This window comes from Bacillus rossius, chromosome 6, assembly GCF_032445375.1.
Source record: "Bacillus rossius redtenbacheri isolate Brsri chromosome 6, Brsri_v3, whole genome shotgun sequence".
NCBI classification, from domain to species: Eukaryota; Metazoa; Arthropoda; class Insecta; order Phasmatodea; family Bacillidae; genus Bacillus; species Bacillus rossius.
Genome location: NC_086334.1, coordinates 56,357,880 through 56,373,879, shown reverse-complemented (window position 1 = coordinate 56,373,879; position 16,000 = coordinate 56,357,880). Strand labels below are relative to the sequence as shown.

Genomic DNA, 16,000 nt, shown 5'->3' with positions numbered 1-16,000 from the left:
GCATCTTGCCAAAAGCACTCTACCATCGTCAGTTTAAAGAATTCTTAAACGAAATGAAGACTCAGTATTCCGACCTCCTTCTTTACAATAAATTGCGATGGCTTTCCAAAGGTAAGGTGCTGAAACGTTTTGCTTTGTGCTTGAATGAAATAAATACATTCCTCGATGAAAAAGGCATTAATCACCCTGAATTAGAGGACGGCAAATGGTCGCAAAATTTTTACTTTATGGTGGATATCACAGCGAAATTAAATGAGCTGAATCTAAAATTGCAAGGAAAGGGAAACCCAGCCTATGTTTTGGTAGAAGAATTTGTTAGTTTCGAAGAAAAATTAATTATTTTGCATAAGATATTCAGAGCGGTAAATTACTTCATTTTCAATTTCTAAAGCAATATCGCGAGAAAACCAGTGCAACTGTTGACACAAAATACTTCAGCACAGTTATAAAAAAATTAAAGATGAATTTGCTGGTAGATTTCAACAATTCAAAACCAACAAAACCACTCTAGCATTCATAGTAAATCCTCTCAACACAAATGGTAATGAAATCCACATTGATCCATTTGGAGTTGATACTGGATCTCTAGAAATGCAATTGATCGATTTAAAAAGTAAAGCTTTGTGGAGTGGAAAATTTACAGAGTTGAAAAGCAAGTTGGAAGAGTTGGAGGTCCAGAAATGTATGTACGTAACACAACAAAAGTGGACAGCTTTAAAAGAAATGCCGCGAGTTGAGGCACTTGAACTTAAAAAAAACAAGTTATGAGCCAAATTTATCCAAACTTTCTAAGACCATGCAAAGCCAACGCTCCCATTGAATGTGTTTGCGCAATTAATTGTTATTGAAGTACAAGTTAGTGCTGTAAGTAAGTGTTTAATTGTGTTAATTTTTTACTAATATAATAAGTGATTATCTAATAAGACCATATATATTATCTAATTTGTTGTGAAAAAACAATACTTATATATAAATAAATACTTCTTATGAATAAATAGATTAGTTTTTTTATCAAAAAACTTTATTTATGCGAGTACTATTTATTGTTGGCATGAAAAAATTTTGTGGCTCTTTAAAAACTTTGAAATTTTGTTAATTATAATTTTTGGCTCTTCCGACTCGAAAGGTTGCCGACCCCTGCCCTATACCCATTTCTCACCAAGCATGCTGTTTCTGTTACCGTCAAACGGGGTGACTTGATACACTTTTAGACTTCAGTGCAAAATTGCATTAATATGGTGTTTTTAAATCCCTACTTTTTTTATGCCAAAAGTTTAGTCTTAGTCCCTACTTGAATAATAGTAACATAGATTTCACATAATATATCAGTGCTGATATATATAGTGCAAAATGTGTGTGTATCATTTCACCCCAGTTGGTGGGGTGACTTGTTACACATTCATGTTTGAAGCACTGTATAATGATATATTGTTGTAGGGGTGAAATGATACAATACATTTTTTAATAAATGAATCATACTTATATAATAATTATTAACAAGCAAAACAAGGGCCATAATAACGAACTATTTTAAAAATTTAAATTTATATTACATACAAATTGTGAGAGCAAAAAAAGACAATTGGGCAATCCTAATATGTGGTTACATTAATTGTTGTGCTTAACAGAATTATATTTTCAATGGAAATCTTAACAATCCATATCTCAATTCTTCAGGTTGTGGCAATAGACACCTCACTTCATGTGGATATATGAAACTCACGTCTTCAATTTGGGGCCACACAAACGTGTCTTCACTTCTTTTGTACCTGCGTAAAAATTTTACTTCTACACTTCTAGATGCACCTGTTGAATTCCCAGAAATACACATAACTTTCCCAACAAATTGTTTAGTTACTTTGTTGCTTTTTTTGGAACCATCATTACAAGAGAGTTCAATAATGAGGTAATCACTTTCTTGTATTTCATCATATGACACATGTTTCTTCTGTTGCTGTTCCTTCTGTCTAGATGATTCTTCCAGCTGGTGATGATTTACATTGGGACATTCCAGACTTGAACTGATACTTACATTATCTTCCAAACCAGACAAGTTGTTCACATTGTCGGCAGCATCTGAATCTGACGCCTCAGACTCAATATTAGTCGCACTTTTACCTGGTGGTATATTCAGTTTCCTTTTCCTTCTTGAAAATGTACCATTTTCACCATATCTTAGTGATTTCAGCAGTTCTGAAAGGGATCCTTCCATTGCATGATTAGTGTAACTTGTATCACTAGGAGTAGGGAGCTGTGCCAAAACCTTTTGACGGTTCAGTGGAATCAAACCACATTTTTCAAAACCAGATTTTATAGTTGCTGGTGCTGAATTTTTAATTTTTTCCATCAGTTTATTCAGCATTACTGGAAACTGATCTTTTGGCAATGAGCCTCTATTTCCTTTCATTTTCCACTCGGTAAGAATTTGTCTCCAGTATCGTTTGAATGGGGCAAAAAAAAAAACGTCAAGTGGTTGACACATATGAGTAGAATTTTTTGGAAGGCAAATGAATTTTATGTCTTCCTCTTTGCATTTGCTTATCACTAACTGAGATAAGTGAGACGACAAGTTGTCACCTATTAATGCTCGGGGAGCGTCCTGTTTCATGAGGTAAGGGAGTGCCGTAGAAAGAAACCATTCCTCGAAAGTCTTCTGATCCATCCACCCTGACTTTGTATGTCCATAACGAGTTCCTTTAGGACCACCACTAGTCCAACTGTCCCAGAGGTTAAGTCAGCGATAAATCACAAATGGAGGAAGAAGTGAACCATCTCCAGTACAAGCCATCATGATTGAAGTAGAAGCCTTTGACGAATGAAGTATTAAATCAGGATATTTACAGCCTCTTTTTACTACAACATGTTTTCTTCCAGGATCGTCACATAGATTGGTTTCATCGTAGTTTATAATTGATTTAGGGTCAATTCCTTGAAGTGTTACTTCCACATTGTCGAAATATTCGTTAATGACTTCTGGAGACACTTCTGCACGACAGTGTTTAATGTTATTGGCAAGTCTCACAGAAAGAGCACACTTGTAACGCTTCAGAAAGGACTTCATCCAATCTTTGCCTGGTAAATTGTTGCGAAAGGGTTTTACCTTCTTTCCTTGCCTATCTAAGTAACTTTTAACCAACAATCGTATATCATATTCAGTCAGAGGGAAACCCCACTGACTGGCTGTCAGCAGATTCTGAACTAGAGCAGTTTCCTCTTCATTTGACAAAACAGTCTGTCCACCTGGCTTCTTCTGATGTTTGCCATTAATGAGGCGAGATAGTTTCATTTTGTCAATCCCATACTTTTCAGCAGCACTACGAATGCTAATTCTACCACTTTTTATTTCTGCCAGTGCTGCATCTAAGTTTTGCAGCGAACTGCTCCCATACCGTCTGGCATCAGGTCTTCTTTTATATGTTCTTGGCATATTCTGTAACCAATTTGCATGTTGTTACCAAAATGTGAGGTTAGGTTATTGTTGAAACACATTTAAAAGCATGGTTTTATAAAACTAACATTCTAATTTTATTCAAAACTTCTATACAAAACAATCTAATGATACTTTGCTGTTTGCCATTATATGTATCAAGTCACCCCACATTATTTAGAAAATTACAGTTCAATTTATATTAAATTAAGTTTGTATATTAATACTTTGTTCATTATAAGTGTTAATCAATAAAGAATTAAGATACTTACCACAAAAAAATCAACATTCTGCTATTATTTTCAATAGTTTTTGCAACACAAAGTTTTAAACAATTTTTTGTGTACACCTTATCGCACTTTGTTTACATCTGACTCAGTAGTACCAACTTACATTTTGTACAAAGGAATTTAGCCCATAAAGAAAGTTTTACATATGCATTATATGTTTCATATATAACAAATTATAAATTAATAATATTGTATTAAAAAATTAATGCATTTAAAAATTATTACTTACTGTATCAAGTCACCCTGTTGTATCAAGTCACCCCGTTTGACGGTAGTGGCTTCTTAAAACTCAGACATGGCTCACTTTCTTATCAACTTACATATTTATAACTACATAATACCCTACTTAAAAACTAACAGTCTCAAAACATAACAGGTTCTCTCCCCTCTTAGAATGTTACAAAATCAAGAAGTTTCTTGTCATGGAGGGGGGGGGCAGAATGTTCTTCAGGACAATCAAATCCACAGAATAGTGACAAGTCTGGAACATGGGAGTACCTATTTGCTGCCACTGCTTGCCTATTTGCCACAATTGTAGACCTGTCCCTCACTGCCTCTGTGATGGCACCCCAGAAGTCCAATGGGCTCTGGAGTGGTCATGGCCCAGCATGGATGTCACAGTGGTAGGTGTCCTGAGTCCCCGTTTTCTGGCCCAGACACCGCAGTTGGATCAACGTGACGCGGATGCTCATGACCTTGCTCGTCTTGCACTCTGTATATCAACTGTCCACCTGCAATCACGCAGCCTGCTACCCACTTTGGCTCATGCAAATATGTAGTTACGAAGCCAGACTGCATCACCAGAAACAAATTGGCGACGCTGGGGCTCATGAGATATCCTGAGTGTCTCCTCGTGCACTCGGATGCATTTTCCTGGCACCATTTCATCAGCATCTCTGCAGGAGTCTTAAGGTTTTCTAAACAAGGGGTCGTGTATAAGGAAAACAACATACGAGCCAAGCGTACTCTCCAATCACCCTGGGCTAGTTTCCTCAGTTTCTGTTTCACTGTTGGTAGAGTACGTTCAGCCTGTCCATTGCTTGAAGGATGATATGGAGGTGAAAATACCATCCAGATTCCATTTTTCTTCATAAATGATGCTATTTTTTGTGATCTGAAAGATCTGAAAGCCAGGACAAATGAACATGTCCCATAATTCATGCACAACTGCTGCAGCCAACATACTATTTACCCTCCTGGCTTCTGGCCACTTTGAATATGCGTCTACAACTATCAAAAAGATCATCCCTTGGAATGGTCCAGCAAAGTCAATATGCAGTCTTGACCATGGCTTCTTTGGAGCTGGCCATGATATCATCTTCAACTTGGGGGGATTGTTGTGACAACTTTGACAAGTAACTCATTCCTTTACCGCTTCCTCAATTCTTGCATCTAGCTTGGGCCACTATTCCATCATGGTTTGTGTGGAGCATCTTCATCATCACTGATCGTAAGGTGGTTGGTATTATGACCCTAGCTCACAATAACAAACAATTTTTGTGCACATAAAGCTCATTGTGCCTTGCATAAGGTTGCAATACCCCATATTTAATGCCAGTTGGCCACCCTTGCTGTACATATGACATGACAGATAACATGGAATCTTGTTTGTTTCTGCAGCCTCTTACAAGTAGTCAACAAGTGGCTCCGGCAAATCTTCAAGAATGAGTACATCATGTGGAGCTGGGACTGTAAATGCCTGGCTGAGCAGGGGCAACCTGCTAAGAGCATCAGCATGAATAATTTCTGATCTGGCCTTGTATTCCAGTTCATAAACATGCATGACCAGCATCAGACTCCAACGTAGTAAATGAGGAGAAAGTGTATCTGGAATAGGTTTATCAGGATGCATTAGTCTTAGGAGTGGCTTGTGAGCTGTTTAAACTTTAAAATGTCTACCCACAAGATACTGCCTGAACTTAGTTACACCAAAGATCACTGCGAAAACTTCCTTATTCAATTGGGAGTAGTTGCGCTCACACTGTTGCAATGTTCTGGAACCAAATGCCACAGGAGCATCTACCCCATTCCCTAGCTCATGAGCTAGAACTGCTCCAACCCCATACTCTGAAGCATCACAAGTCAGGATCCAAGGCTTGCCAAGGTCATAGTAAGGACTTGACCTGACTGCAACAGTTGCTTTGCTCTCTCAAAAGCCTGGCTGTGTCTTTTCATCCACTGCCACAGAGTCCCTTTATCAAGTAGTCTATGATGGCTCCAATACTTTAGATCCATTCTTTAAGTATTTTTCAGAGACATTTGAAACCCCAAGGAATGCCTGTAGTTCTTCCTTATTTCTTGGCTATGGTGCACTATGTATAGCTGCTTCAACATTACTCTCCAAAGGGTGAATTCCCCTCCCATCAACATTATGACCCAGTCTTTTATAACCGCTCCAGGACCTCATGTACACAATTCCAAGTTCCTGTACATTACTACCTGTTATTAAAATTCCACCCAACAAAACTACAGTTCCTGGGACCTCTGCGAGCAATGAGGCCATCAGGCATTGGAAAATAGCTGGCTCGCTACCAACTCCAAAAGGCAGTCTTCTTACCTTAAAGAGTCCTTTCATTGTTGACTGTAAGCAGCCTTGCCATGGCATCATCAAATATGACCTACCTCTAAGTCAAGCAGCGCAAAAGCCTGTCAGTGTGGGCAATGGATATACCTCTGCTGCTGACACACTGTTCAGCATACTCTTGTATGCTGAACAACCTGAACGAACCACCACTTTTTACGATTGGCATCACTGGTGAAGCCCACCTTAAAAAAGACACTGGTTCAAACACACCTCTGCACTACAGTCTATTTCTGCACTTACCCTTTCCCTCACTGCAAAAACTATAACTGGACTGCTTCCTGGATGGATGGTGATGGACCTCTGGTCCAATATATTTACACAACTCCTCTGAAATATATGAGGGTGCTTGGTCGTTAACCTATTCAAATGAGCATCTTGCAGTTGGTGCAGCCCTACCAGGAGGCTCTACCCAATCACAACCCATATCCTTGCACCACCAATAGCTCAAGTGGTACCATCCTCCCATCTTTTGTTTTCACTTCTACCTCCTTCCTGCCTAATATGTGCTACTGAGACCACGAATGTAACACAATCCTTACCTCTTTTAACCCTACAACTCTGTCTGCTCAATTTTCCTTAATACTCTGTCTGGGGTCATATTTGACCCCATCCTATAATCCATTAAGAAAATTTTACTGAACTGCCAATATGTATCGGAAATATTTATCAGAATTTGATCCAGTTATTTCCATAGGTATTGCATGGTTTAATGTTTCTTAGTGTTCACTATACAGTATTACACGACATTTGCAGCATTTTGAAAAGTTTCTTTCACTTAACTGCAAACATCATTCAATCACCTCCATCAGAATTTATTCTAGACTCGTCTTCACAGTTTTTGCATGTAGTTAATGTTTCAGAATGTTCCTTGCACACAAATATATTACATCGTTTGCAGATTGAACTGTATTTGGTGTCCTTTGACCGGGGGCAAATGAAGCATCTTCCTCGCTTTCTCATTTGATTGTTTGGGGTTGGTTCTGGATGTTTTTTTTCTAGAATATCACCAAATCCACACATTTTGATGCTACTAACAATAGCCGTGTTTCTTGCTTGTGGTAAACCGACACGGTGCTCCACTTGAGGCTTTGCCATTTCTTTAGCCAACTTCATTAGAAACAGACGTCTCTCTGTTTTCTCTAAGCCTACGCAGAAAAGTCTGTAGGCGTTGAGTGCAGCAAGATCAACGAGATCATAAAATATAGCTAACGGCCAACGTTTCGTTCCCTTTTTTACAGAATAATGACGGCTCACTTGGTCGAGTGTGTCAACGCCTGATTTTGTGGAGTTGTAAAACAATACAACTTCCGGTTTTCTTTTCAAGTTGTTTTCTACTGGTACTGAGAATAACTGATGTTGTGTAGACAAGAGAATCACAGCCTTATTTTTTTTTGGAACATAAGAAACTAATAGTGTTTTGCCACTGCATGCAAATTTGGTGGTGTTTTCTTCTCTAGTTTTTGAAGGTAGCATCTCATTTGGGATTTCTTTTCGTGAAGAGCGTAGAGTGCCTACAAGAGTTAAGTTCATTTTCAACAATTCTTGACCTAAGTCAAAGCTCGTGAAAAAATTGTCAGTGGTAATGTTTCTGCCACTCTGAGCTAGATGTTTCACTAAATCTGTGACCACTCTCTTGCCTTGATTCACTTCCCTTCCATCACATGATTTTCCAGTGTAAATCTGAAGATTCACCAAATAACCATTTTCACAGTCTACAGCACACCAAATCTTAATGCCATACTTTCCTGGCTTGGAAGGAATGTAGACCTTGAAACTACATCGACCTCTGTATACACAAAGATGTTCATCTACAGTAATGTTACTAGAAGGTATAAAAGATGTTTTGCACTGCACAACAAACAAATCAAATAGTTCTTGTATAGGTTCAGCCTTATTTCCAGTCCTTTCTTTTCTTTCAAGTCTTGTGTTGCAATCATCGAAACGAAGGGAACGCAAGATTGCCTGAAATCGTACCCGTGACATAGTAGCACGGAAAAGAGGAATGCCGTATTCACAATCCCAAAATTCTTCAATAGGTTTCCCACGACCCTTTTGTACACCATACATAATCAGCAAACCTAAAAATGAAATTAGCTCGCGCCTGTCTATATTACGCCAGTCTAATAGTTTTCCCGACATTTTCAGTTCATTTCCCCGTTGATTGGTGTACCGAATTATAATATCTATCATTTCATCTGTAAAAAACTGTTTGAAGCAATCAGTAGCCGAGTTAACAACAACTGTAGTAGGAATACTTGATACAAATCGTTGTATGTTGCGAGATGGTAACCTACGAACTGTTGGTTCTTTAGTACTCCAGTCAATATTTCTACTTCTACTTACAATTATTGTATCTTGGGTTTCTCTTTCTTCATCCGAAGTATAATTTTCTTCTACTTCAATTTCATTCAGACAAATGTCATCATTTTCTTCTATTTGTGTCTCTGTCCCATCATCATCAGCATCACTACCATCTGAATCACTGCTGCTATGAAACAAGTCTTCCATAGCTTGTTCTACACTGTAGCCACGTGCAAAATTTACACCTTCCATAACTGAACTAGAATGAATCCCAAAACACCCACACAAAATTGTTATTTAGCTAACAATCTCAATCTACAACTTTGAGGTTAGCTCACAATAACAACAAAGGGTAGCATCACCAACTCAGAGTAGCCAACTAACGTGTACTAAAATCAATGTTGCCAAATTACGCTTTCTGAAATCAGTGTTGTCCACCTGACTGGTGGAATGAAAAGTGTTAGACGGGAAAACCAATTGACAATTACAAACTAAACAATTAGTTGGCAATACAACCAGTTAACTCCCAGTGTCTACCAGTCTTTGTACTCCCACCCGACTCATGTACATTAAAATCTCTGGGATATACATAGGTTTTTGAAATCTTAGCAAAAGTTACATTTAATCTATCTGGGGTCATAAATGACCCCATCTTAACTGTTTTTATGAATTGTATGTAAACAAGTGCGTAGAACTTGTCGTAAATTTCAATGAGCAAACTAATTAATGCTGCAAGAAAAGTCATTAAACTTCAGACTTGTAGATTAAATTTTAGACATCCTTCCGCCACATGAAAGATGCTTGGGGTCCCCAATGACCCCAGACAGAGTTCTAGGGTTAAGGGATGCTCATGAGGCCACAGAGATTTAAACGTCTGCCAACTGATGCTGGAGTGATTTACATGGTAAGAAGGCTCCCTGCTAGGTACAATTCCATACACAAAGGCTTCTGCCGATTTGTTTCTTGCACATTGTACAAAGTATATGCACATCATCTGCCGATGTGTCCGTTTGAAAATGCTGCACTTCACGGAATTTTCTGTGGGGCTGATCTTTTCCTGTTGCGTCCATAGCTGGTTGACATTTCTTTTCTGTGATGCACGCATGCTCAATATGCCCCCGGTTCTTACAAAATCGGCAAACTGTCCTGACATAACAGCACTTATCTGCCACGTGGTTTCCATTGCATCGCCAACACTGCTGGGTAATAACAGCCTCTGACCAGTTTGGTGGCTAAATTCTCCATTTGCCTTCTCATAGTTCCTGTGGGTCATTCATACAGTTATGGCTTCGTCCTGTGTAGATTTTACTGACCTCTTCACCCCGATGCTTGGTCGTGGCACTTCTTAAGTCCGCCATGTTTTTCCCAGTCGCCTATGCCGCTATTGCAGTTTCCACTGCATCTTTAAAGGTGAGCTTGACTTTAGCTAGTAGAACATGTGGAACCACTCTGTCCCTCACTCCACAGACGAGCTGATCCCACATGCGTTCCCAGTTGGGGAGATTGCAGTGTGTGATCAACTGCCTCAACTCTGCCACATAAACAGCGATCATATTTCCTTCTTGTTGATCTCTGTGGAGAAACTGGGCTTTGGCTTAAAATGGTTTGTTAGCTTCATAAGCACATACCCATGACACAGCATCCATGGATTGTGGAGACAAAAGAGATGTAATCATATTGTATAGTTCTGCGCCACACACTGTAAAAAAGCAGTCTATTTTGTCTCGTCATACGTAATTTTATTCGTGATAAAATAAAATTGAAGCCTTTCACTTTCACTGTACAATTTCCAAGACCCTCGTTGGTGTACAAACTCACACACTGAACCAATAAAACCCGCCAATTTTGCGTCTGTTTGTTCCAAACTGTTTTATCCTTGTCACCAAACCATGCTCATAATTGTTCCAACACCAATTTATCCTTGTCGGTTCCTGCCCGAATGTACACAAAAGTTGTTCACAAAGTTGCCATCTATGCACACTGCCTTAAAGTTTACTACTTCCCAACTTACTCTACTTATAACAGCTCCAATACATAACACCTATGCACGATGAGAAGACTGCACGACAGTCCAAGTATTGCGCTTAGAGACAATACCACACTAAAAACAACAGCGAGCATCGCACTTATCATTCCGCCTCACTGACATTAATTCACCCCTGAGTAGGCTGGTTCTTTAGCAACAATCACATGCATGTTCTTCAGTCGGGACAAGATTTTGTGGTAGATTGCAATAAAACCGAAAAGCATGACAGAACACCATGTAGCGCCGAAATGAAAATGTCTCGACACTTATCAGCAGTTTCACTAAACTCAAATCACAAAATTATAATAAATTTTTAATGTATTAAATTCTATGTAAGTCATATATTTAGCATGAAGTTAGTACCATTATGTGCGGACAAATGGATAAGAATTTTTTTTTACTTTGTTCAAACTTTCTTTTTTAATAACTCACTTTTATTTTACACATGTTCGTACATTTATCATACACAAATACTTGCAGATTTAGGTAAATTTATTGTGTAGAGCAATTTTGTTCTAGGCAGGGAAGTAGCCAGGGGGAAGGTCCATGGGGGCCGGACCCCTCCCTTCAAGGATTCAAATGAAAAAAATTAGTGACTGAATATGAAAATTACACTAACTTAGCTACAGCATAGTTTACAGAGAGCTTTATTTGGAAGTATTATTGTAACCCTTAAAGTTGGCTACAATAAATGTTTCCTCTCACATCCAACCCAACATGGCTCATGTACAGAAGCTGCAGGAATTGTGTTTGCAAGAAGTCCATAATTAATGTCGGTTTGCACCCGTGACATGTGTGCTTCGTATTAAAAAAAATCACTAAATATATATTTAGGACTTGTTTGAACAAAAAAATCATTCAATTGAATTAAGAAAAAAAGTACTAACAATGATTAAATATAAACCAAAACTATAAAATGAAAAGTTTTCTTTTCTCCAACAAAATCATTTCTTAAATTTCTAAGTGTAAATGTTGAACTCCTAAAAGTCTACAGTTCCCTGGAATTTTATTGCGACAATTTTCCTTTAAAACTCGAAAAGAAAACTTACTTAAAAAATTGTTTTAATAGTTATACTGGACCCTCTCCAACACAAAATCCTGGCTATGGACCTGTCCTGGACATGCTTATAACAAATTATTATTTTATTGTATTAATGCATTGCAGCCTACAGCAGAGTTAAAAATTATACCATTTTGGTCAAATAAGTACTGAAAAACATTTTATCATCATATTTATTGAATAATGCACTACTTTTATGAAATAAACAATTTTTAAAAATCAAAACAATGACACACAAATATCCTGCTTTAAAATTAAATTGACCTAAAAAATAAAACCATAAAAAACTTATATCTAGTCACGTATTAAATTAAGATGAATGTTTTCCAAAAGAAATCCATTGGTTAAGTCCCTCTTGCAAAAAAAAAAAATTAGACAGTATAGCTAAGGTGAAGGAAATAACTGCAGAGAAAAGTTTTCCTTGATTAGTTGTAAGACTTTTCTTACTATACTCACATCTTGTAATTTTTTGTGAGAGTTATGGCTTTAGCAAACTGATGAAAAACTATTTTATTGGAAAACAGTGGCCTGTAACCATCACCCTTTTTTGGTGGATTAAATATTAGGAAAATGAATTGATATAAAAAATTGAGATACCCTGTTTTAAAAACTAAATTTAACTAACAATAAAAATTATTAAATCATAAGTTTCTTGCCACTGCATGTCTGGATGTCTCAAAAAAGGATTGTTGATTTGATGGGGTCGTATTTCTGGAGAATTGACTGCATATCTCGTAACTCTAATAATAATAATAATAATAATAATACTTAATACACATTAAGACGGACACAAAGCATGATGCCACACACAACTTGCCTTCTAAAGCAAATCCACATCCACACGGTAAGTCAGAATTCGACAAGACAGACTTTGGCTGCAGGTTCCTAACCTAATAAAAAAAGTTGAAATTCTATATACAACTTATGGTCTTCTCAAGCCTTTGAAGTTGGAGCTGAGCCAGTAGTTTAATGAAAAAAACAAAGGAAGAATTTATGGTGCATTGCCAAGAGTGCCAAATTATACAAACATTGCAAATCTTCTCACTGGAGTAAAATAATTTAATTTAAATGATTTAGGGTAACACCTTATTTCCCATTATTACCAAGCATGTCAAATTGAATAAAGTTCCACAAACATTGAAAATCTTCAGAACAAATTAAAATAATTTAGGGTACACCCTTATTGGTGACGAGAATGAATAATGTGGTTTTTAAAGGCTGATTATTAATCCACATGTCAAAAGTAACGAAATGACTTCAAGGCAACCTTGAACTACTCTGGGCAGGTGTGCAACATTCACAACACACAGTTTGAAGCAGTTGACTAAAATCAGGGGCATTGATAGGCAAATGACAATGACACCAATGTGGTATTTCGAAGCAAACATTGAAATAATTAAACTTTAAACAACTGCAGATGTAACGTAAAGTAATAAAACGTGAATGCTGAAGAAACCCGCGTCAACCACAAGAGAAAAATGTAGTCTAACTTTTATTTGTAAAAAAAATCTCTCATCCTCAAAACATAACTTGATAATTTAAAGATGTTTTACTTTACGCAGCCACAGTTCACAGAATGTAGGACTTAAGGGTCACACCAACCCAGGCACACATACGGTATGCAGAGCTTCAGGAAAAACTACACAATTTGAAAACTATTCAAGATATCCAAGTGAGGTCTGTTTACGAAAAGCGTTTAAGAATTCGCCGAGGGACCATAAGTAGTTTGTTTCTGGATTAAGATTGTAAACTGTATTTTTATAAGAGTTAAAATGGCTAAAAGGCATGTTTTCAGAGTAATTTTTAGGCATAAAACAATGAAATTCTTGAAAACACTTAAGGGACTTGCATTACACCTTTATTTCTGTTTCTCAGAAATGTTATGATCATTCAAATTTTAAAGTTTTCCTATGCACAAGAAGATTGCGTGCCACTTCAGAGCCTTGCCCTTAAAGGCGATACTGCGCTAGAAGCACCAAGCGCCATACTTATTTTATTACCTGCCTCACTGACATTACCAGGTGGGCCCCTTAAAAGCTAGATATAGCATTTTTAATATGTAAGTTGAGCAGCATGTTCAACAACTGCACAACTTACATCAACATAAACATTACTACTTAGTGCTCATCAACATTATGATAAAAGTACATGTTCCAGTAGTAAATGGGAATTTTTTTTTTTAGCTGCTCTCTCTTGTGGCATGATGTCTTCAGAATCGTAGTGTATTCCTCATATTTTACATGCTAAACTTTGTGAACTATAGTACTGAAAAGTATAGGTCCTTTAATTATCAAGTTATGGTCTATGAGAAGATACTTCTCACAAATAAAGGTGCAACCTCATTTTTTTCTCATAGTGTTTGATGACATATGGTTTGCTCAGCATCCACGTTTATGTACTTTGTGTGTGTGCCATTGTTTTAGTTTAATTATTTCCGTATTTTCTTCTCAATACTTTCATTTGTGTATACATCATTTAACAATCAATTGTAGGCAGCTGTGTCAGGCATTAAAGAATTTAGTCCGAATTTTTAAACTAATTTTCCTAAGAACCAGTGGGATAAAGGGTAGTACAAGACAACCTTTCTCATTACTTTGGACACATAGATTAATAATCAGCCTTCAAAAAAGTTCATTCTAGTCACAAAAAAATTATGGGCAATAAGGGTAAGGTTACCTTCATTACACTTTCTAGATACTTAATTTTTCATCATAAATATTTTATTTTTTACTATTTTCAAAAAACGACTGGTTCAGCTACTACTTCAAAGGCATACCAGTCTTGAAAAGCAAATTAGACTAAGTTCCCAACTTAATTTTATGTGATAAACCTCCCTATGCCAAAGTTCGTGGTCAAATTCACTCATCCTGCAACTTAACTAATTTCTTAAAAAATGTATACCAAAAAATTTTTTACTTTGGCTATGCAAGCACAAGAGTCTTAAAAAATGGGCACAGACTTGACATAGTCCACTCCCTTCTTTAAGCCAGATGCACTATCTCCAATTGTGCAAAGGTGACTTTTCTAACGACATCCCTGCATGTTCTGAAGGTTGGTAGCAGTGTGTCAGCTGAATTAATGTTTTATTTTTTTTACATTGTCTTAGTTTAAGTGTTATAACAGTGCTTTGTTTTCATTTACTAATAACCACAATAATATGGAACACAGCATCTACCAATTTCTCTGCTTAGATATATTTTTCAAAAGTTATTAAATCATAACCGAACAATATTTGTACTTACTATAAACATAAAAAGTTTTCAATACTTAAAAAATTGTTTGTTTTTAAATTAATATATATTTTTTCAATATCACCAAAAATTTCCAATGACACAGGCAATGATTTGATTAGTTATTTTATATTTTATGATGCATACAGACCTGCCAACATTCAAATTTAAAAAATCATGAGGTCCTCGATAAAAATTTTCAGGCCCATAAATAGAGGTTAGATATAAAAAACAACAAATGAGAATCTTTAAATTTAAGTGACATACCTGTACATATGTTACATGGTCTCTGTTTAAAAATTTATTTCAACAAATTATAGGTTGCAGATTTAATTTAGTTGAACATAATTTAGCGCTGTAATGTAGTGATCATGCAGGGCCGCAACTAAAAAAGATGTAAAATAACATTCTGCTCGTGTAACACTATTATCACTGTTCACTGCAAAATTAATTTTTTTATTGGAAGCAATACACTTCACGTGTTAGTTGTGTTTTTTTGTAGCGACATGTTTCACAATGTCTCCTCTTCCACTATGCGAGATAGAAAAATCAGCACGGCACACGCTATAAAACGCAACATTGCTTCCTTTACGTGACTTGAGTATTGATGGAAACTCGTTACTGTAAGCTTTCGCAAAACTTGTTTTGTAACTTTTACAAACAAAATCTTGGGGCCCCGAAAAATCGTGAGGAAACACTATTTTGGCGCGAGGGCGTGAGATGGACCTTAAAATCGTGAGCCTCACACCAAAATCGTGAGAGTTGGCAGGTCTGTGCATACATTAATTTAAACACCATATTGTGATAATTTGAATTTTGTAACCAGTGCCAAGCACTACATCCTCGCCCAAGTCACATGGTCCTGTTACAGTCGACATGTAGTATGTAACTAACAAACTGCATTTAGGAACTTATTCCGTGTATGTTACGTGTGGATAGAGATGTGAGAAAATATATTTTCCCAAAAAAACATTTTCTCCTTCCATTACATTACCAGTATAAATTAGGTAATAATATAAATATAATTTAAGATAGGTTCATATTCATCATACAATTTTTTTCCCCGCTATAAGTTGAGCATG

At 36.8% G+C, this 16,000-nt stretch overlaps 1 protein-coding gene across 1 annotated transcript in view; it reads right to left on the bottom strand.

Annotated features, from left to right (window-relative positions):
- Positions 1-9,438, bottom strand: part of LOC134533221 (piggyBac transposable element-derived protein 4-like) — a 42,156-nt gene extending 32,718 nt beyond the window's left edge. The window contains exon 1 of the mRNA XM_063370618.1: positions 3,700-9,438. Within this exon, the coding sequence (XP_063226688.1) occupies positions 7,094-8,854 (1,761 nt within the window). The 5' untranslated portion in view covers positions 8,855-9,438 and the 3' untranslated portion in view covers positions 3,700-7,093. The remainder of the gene's footprint in view (positions 1-3,699) is intronic.
- Positions 9,439-16,000: the final 6,562 nt, after the last annotated feature.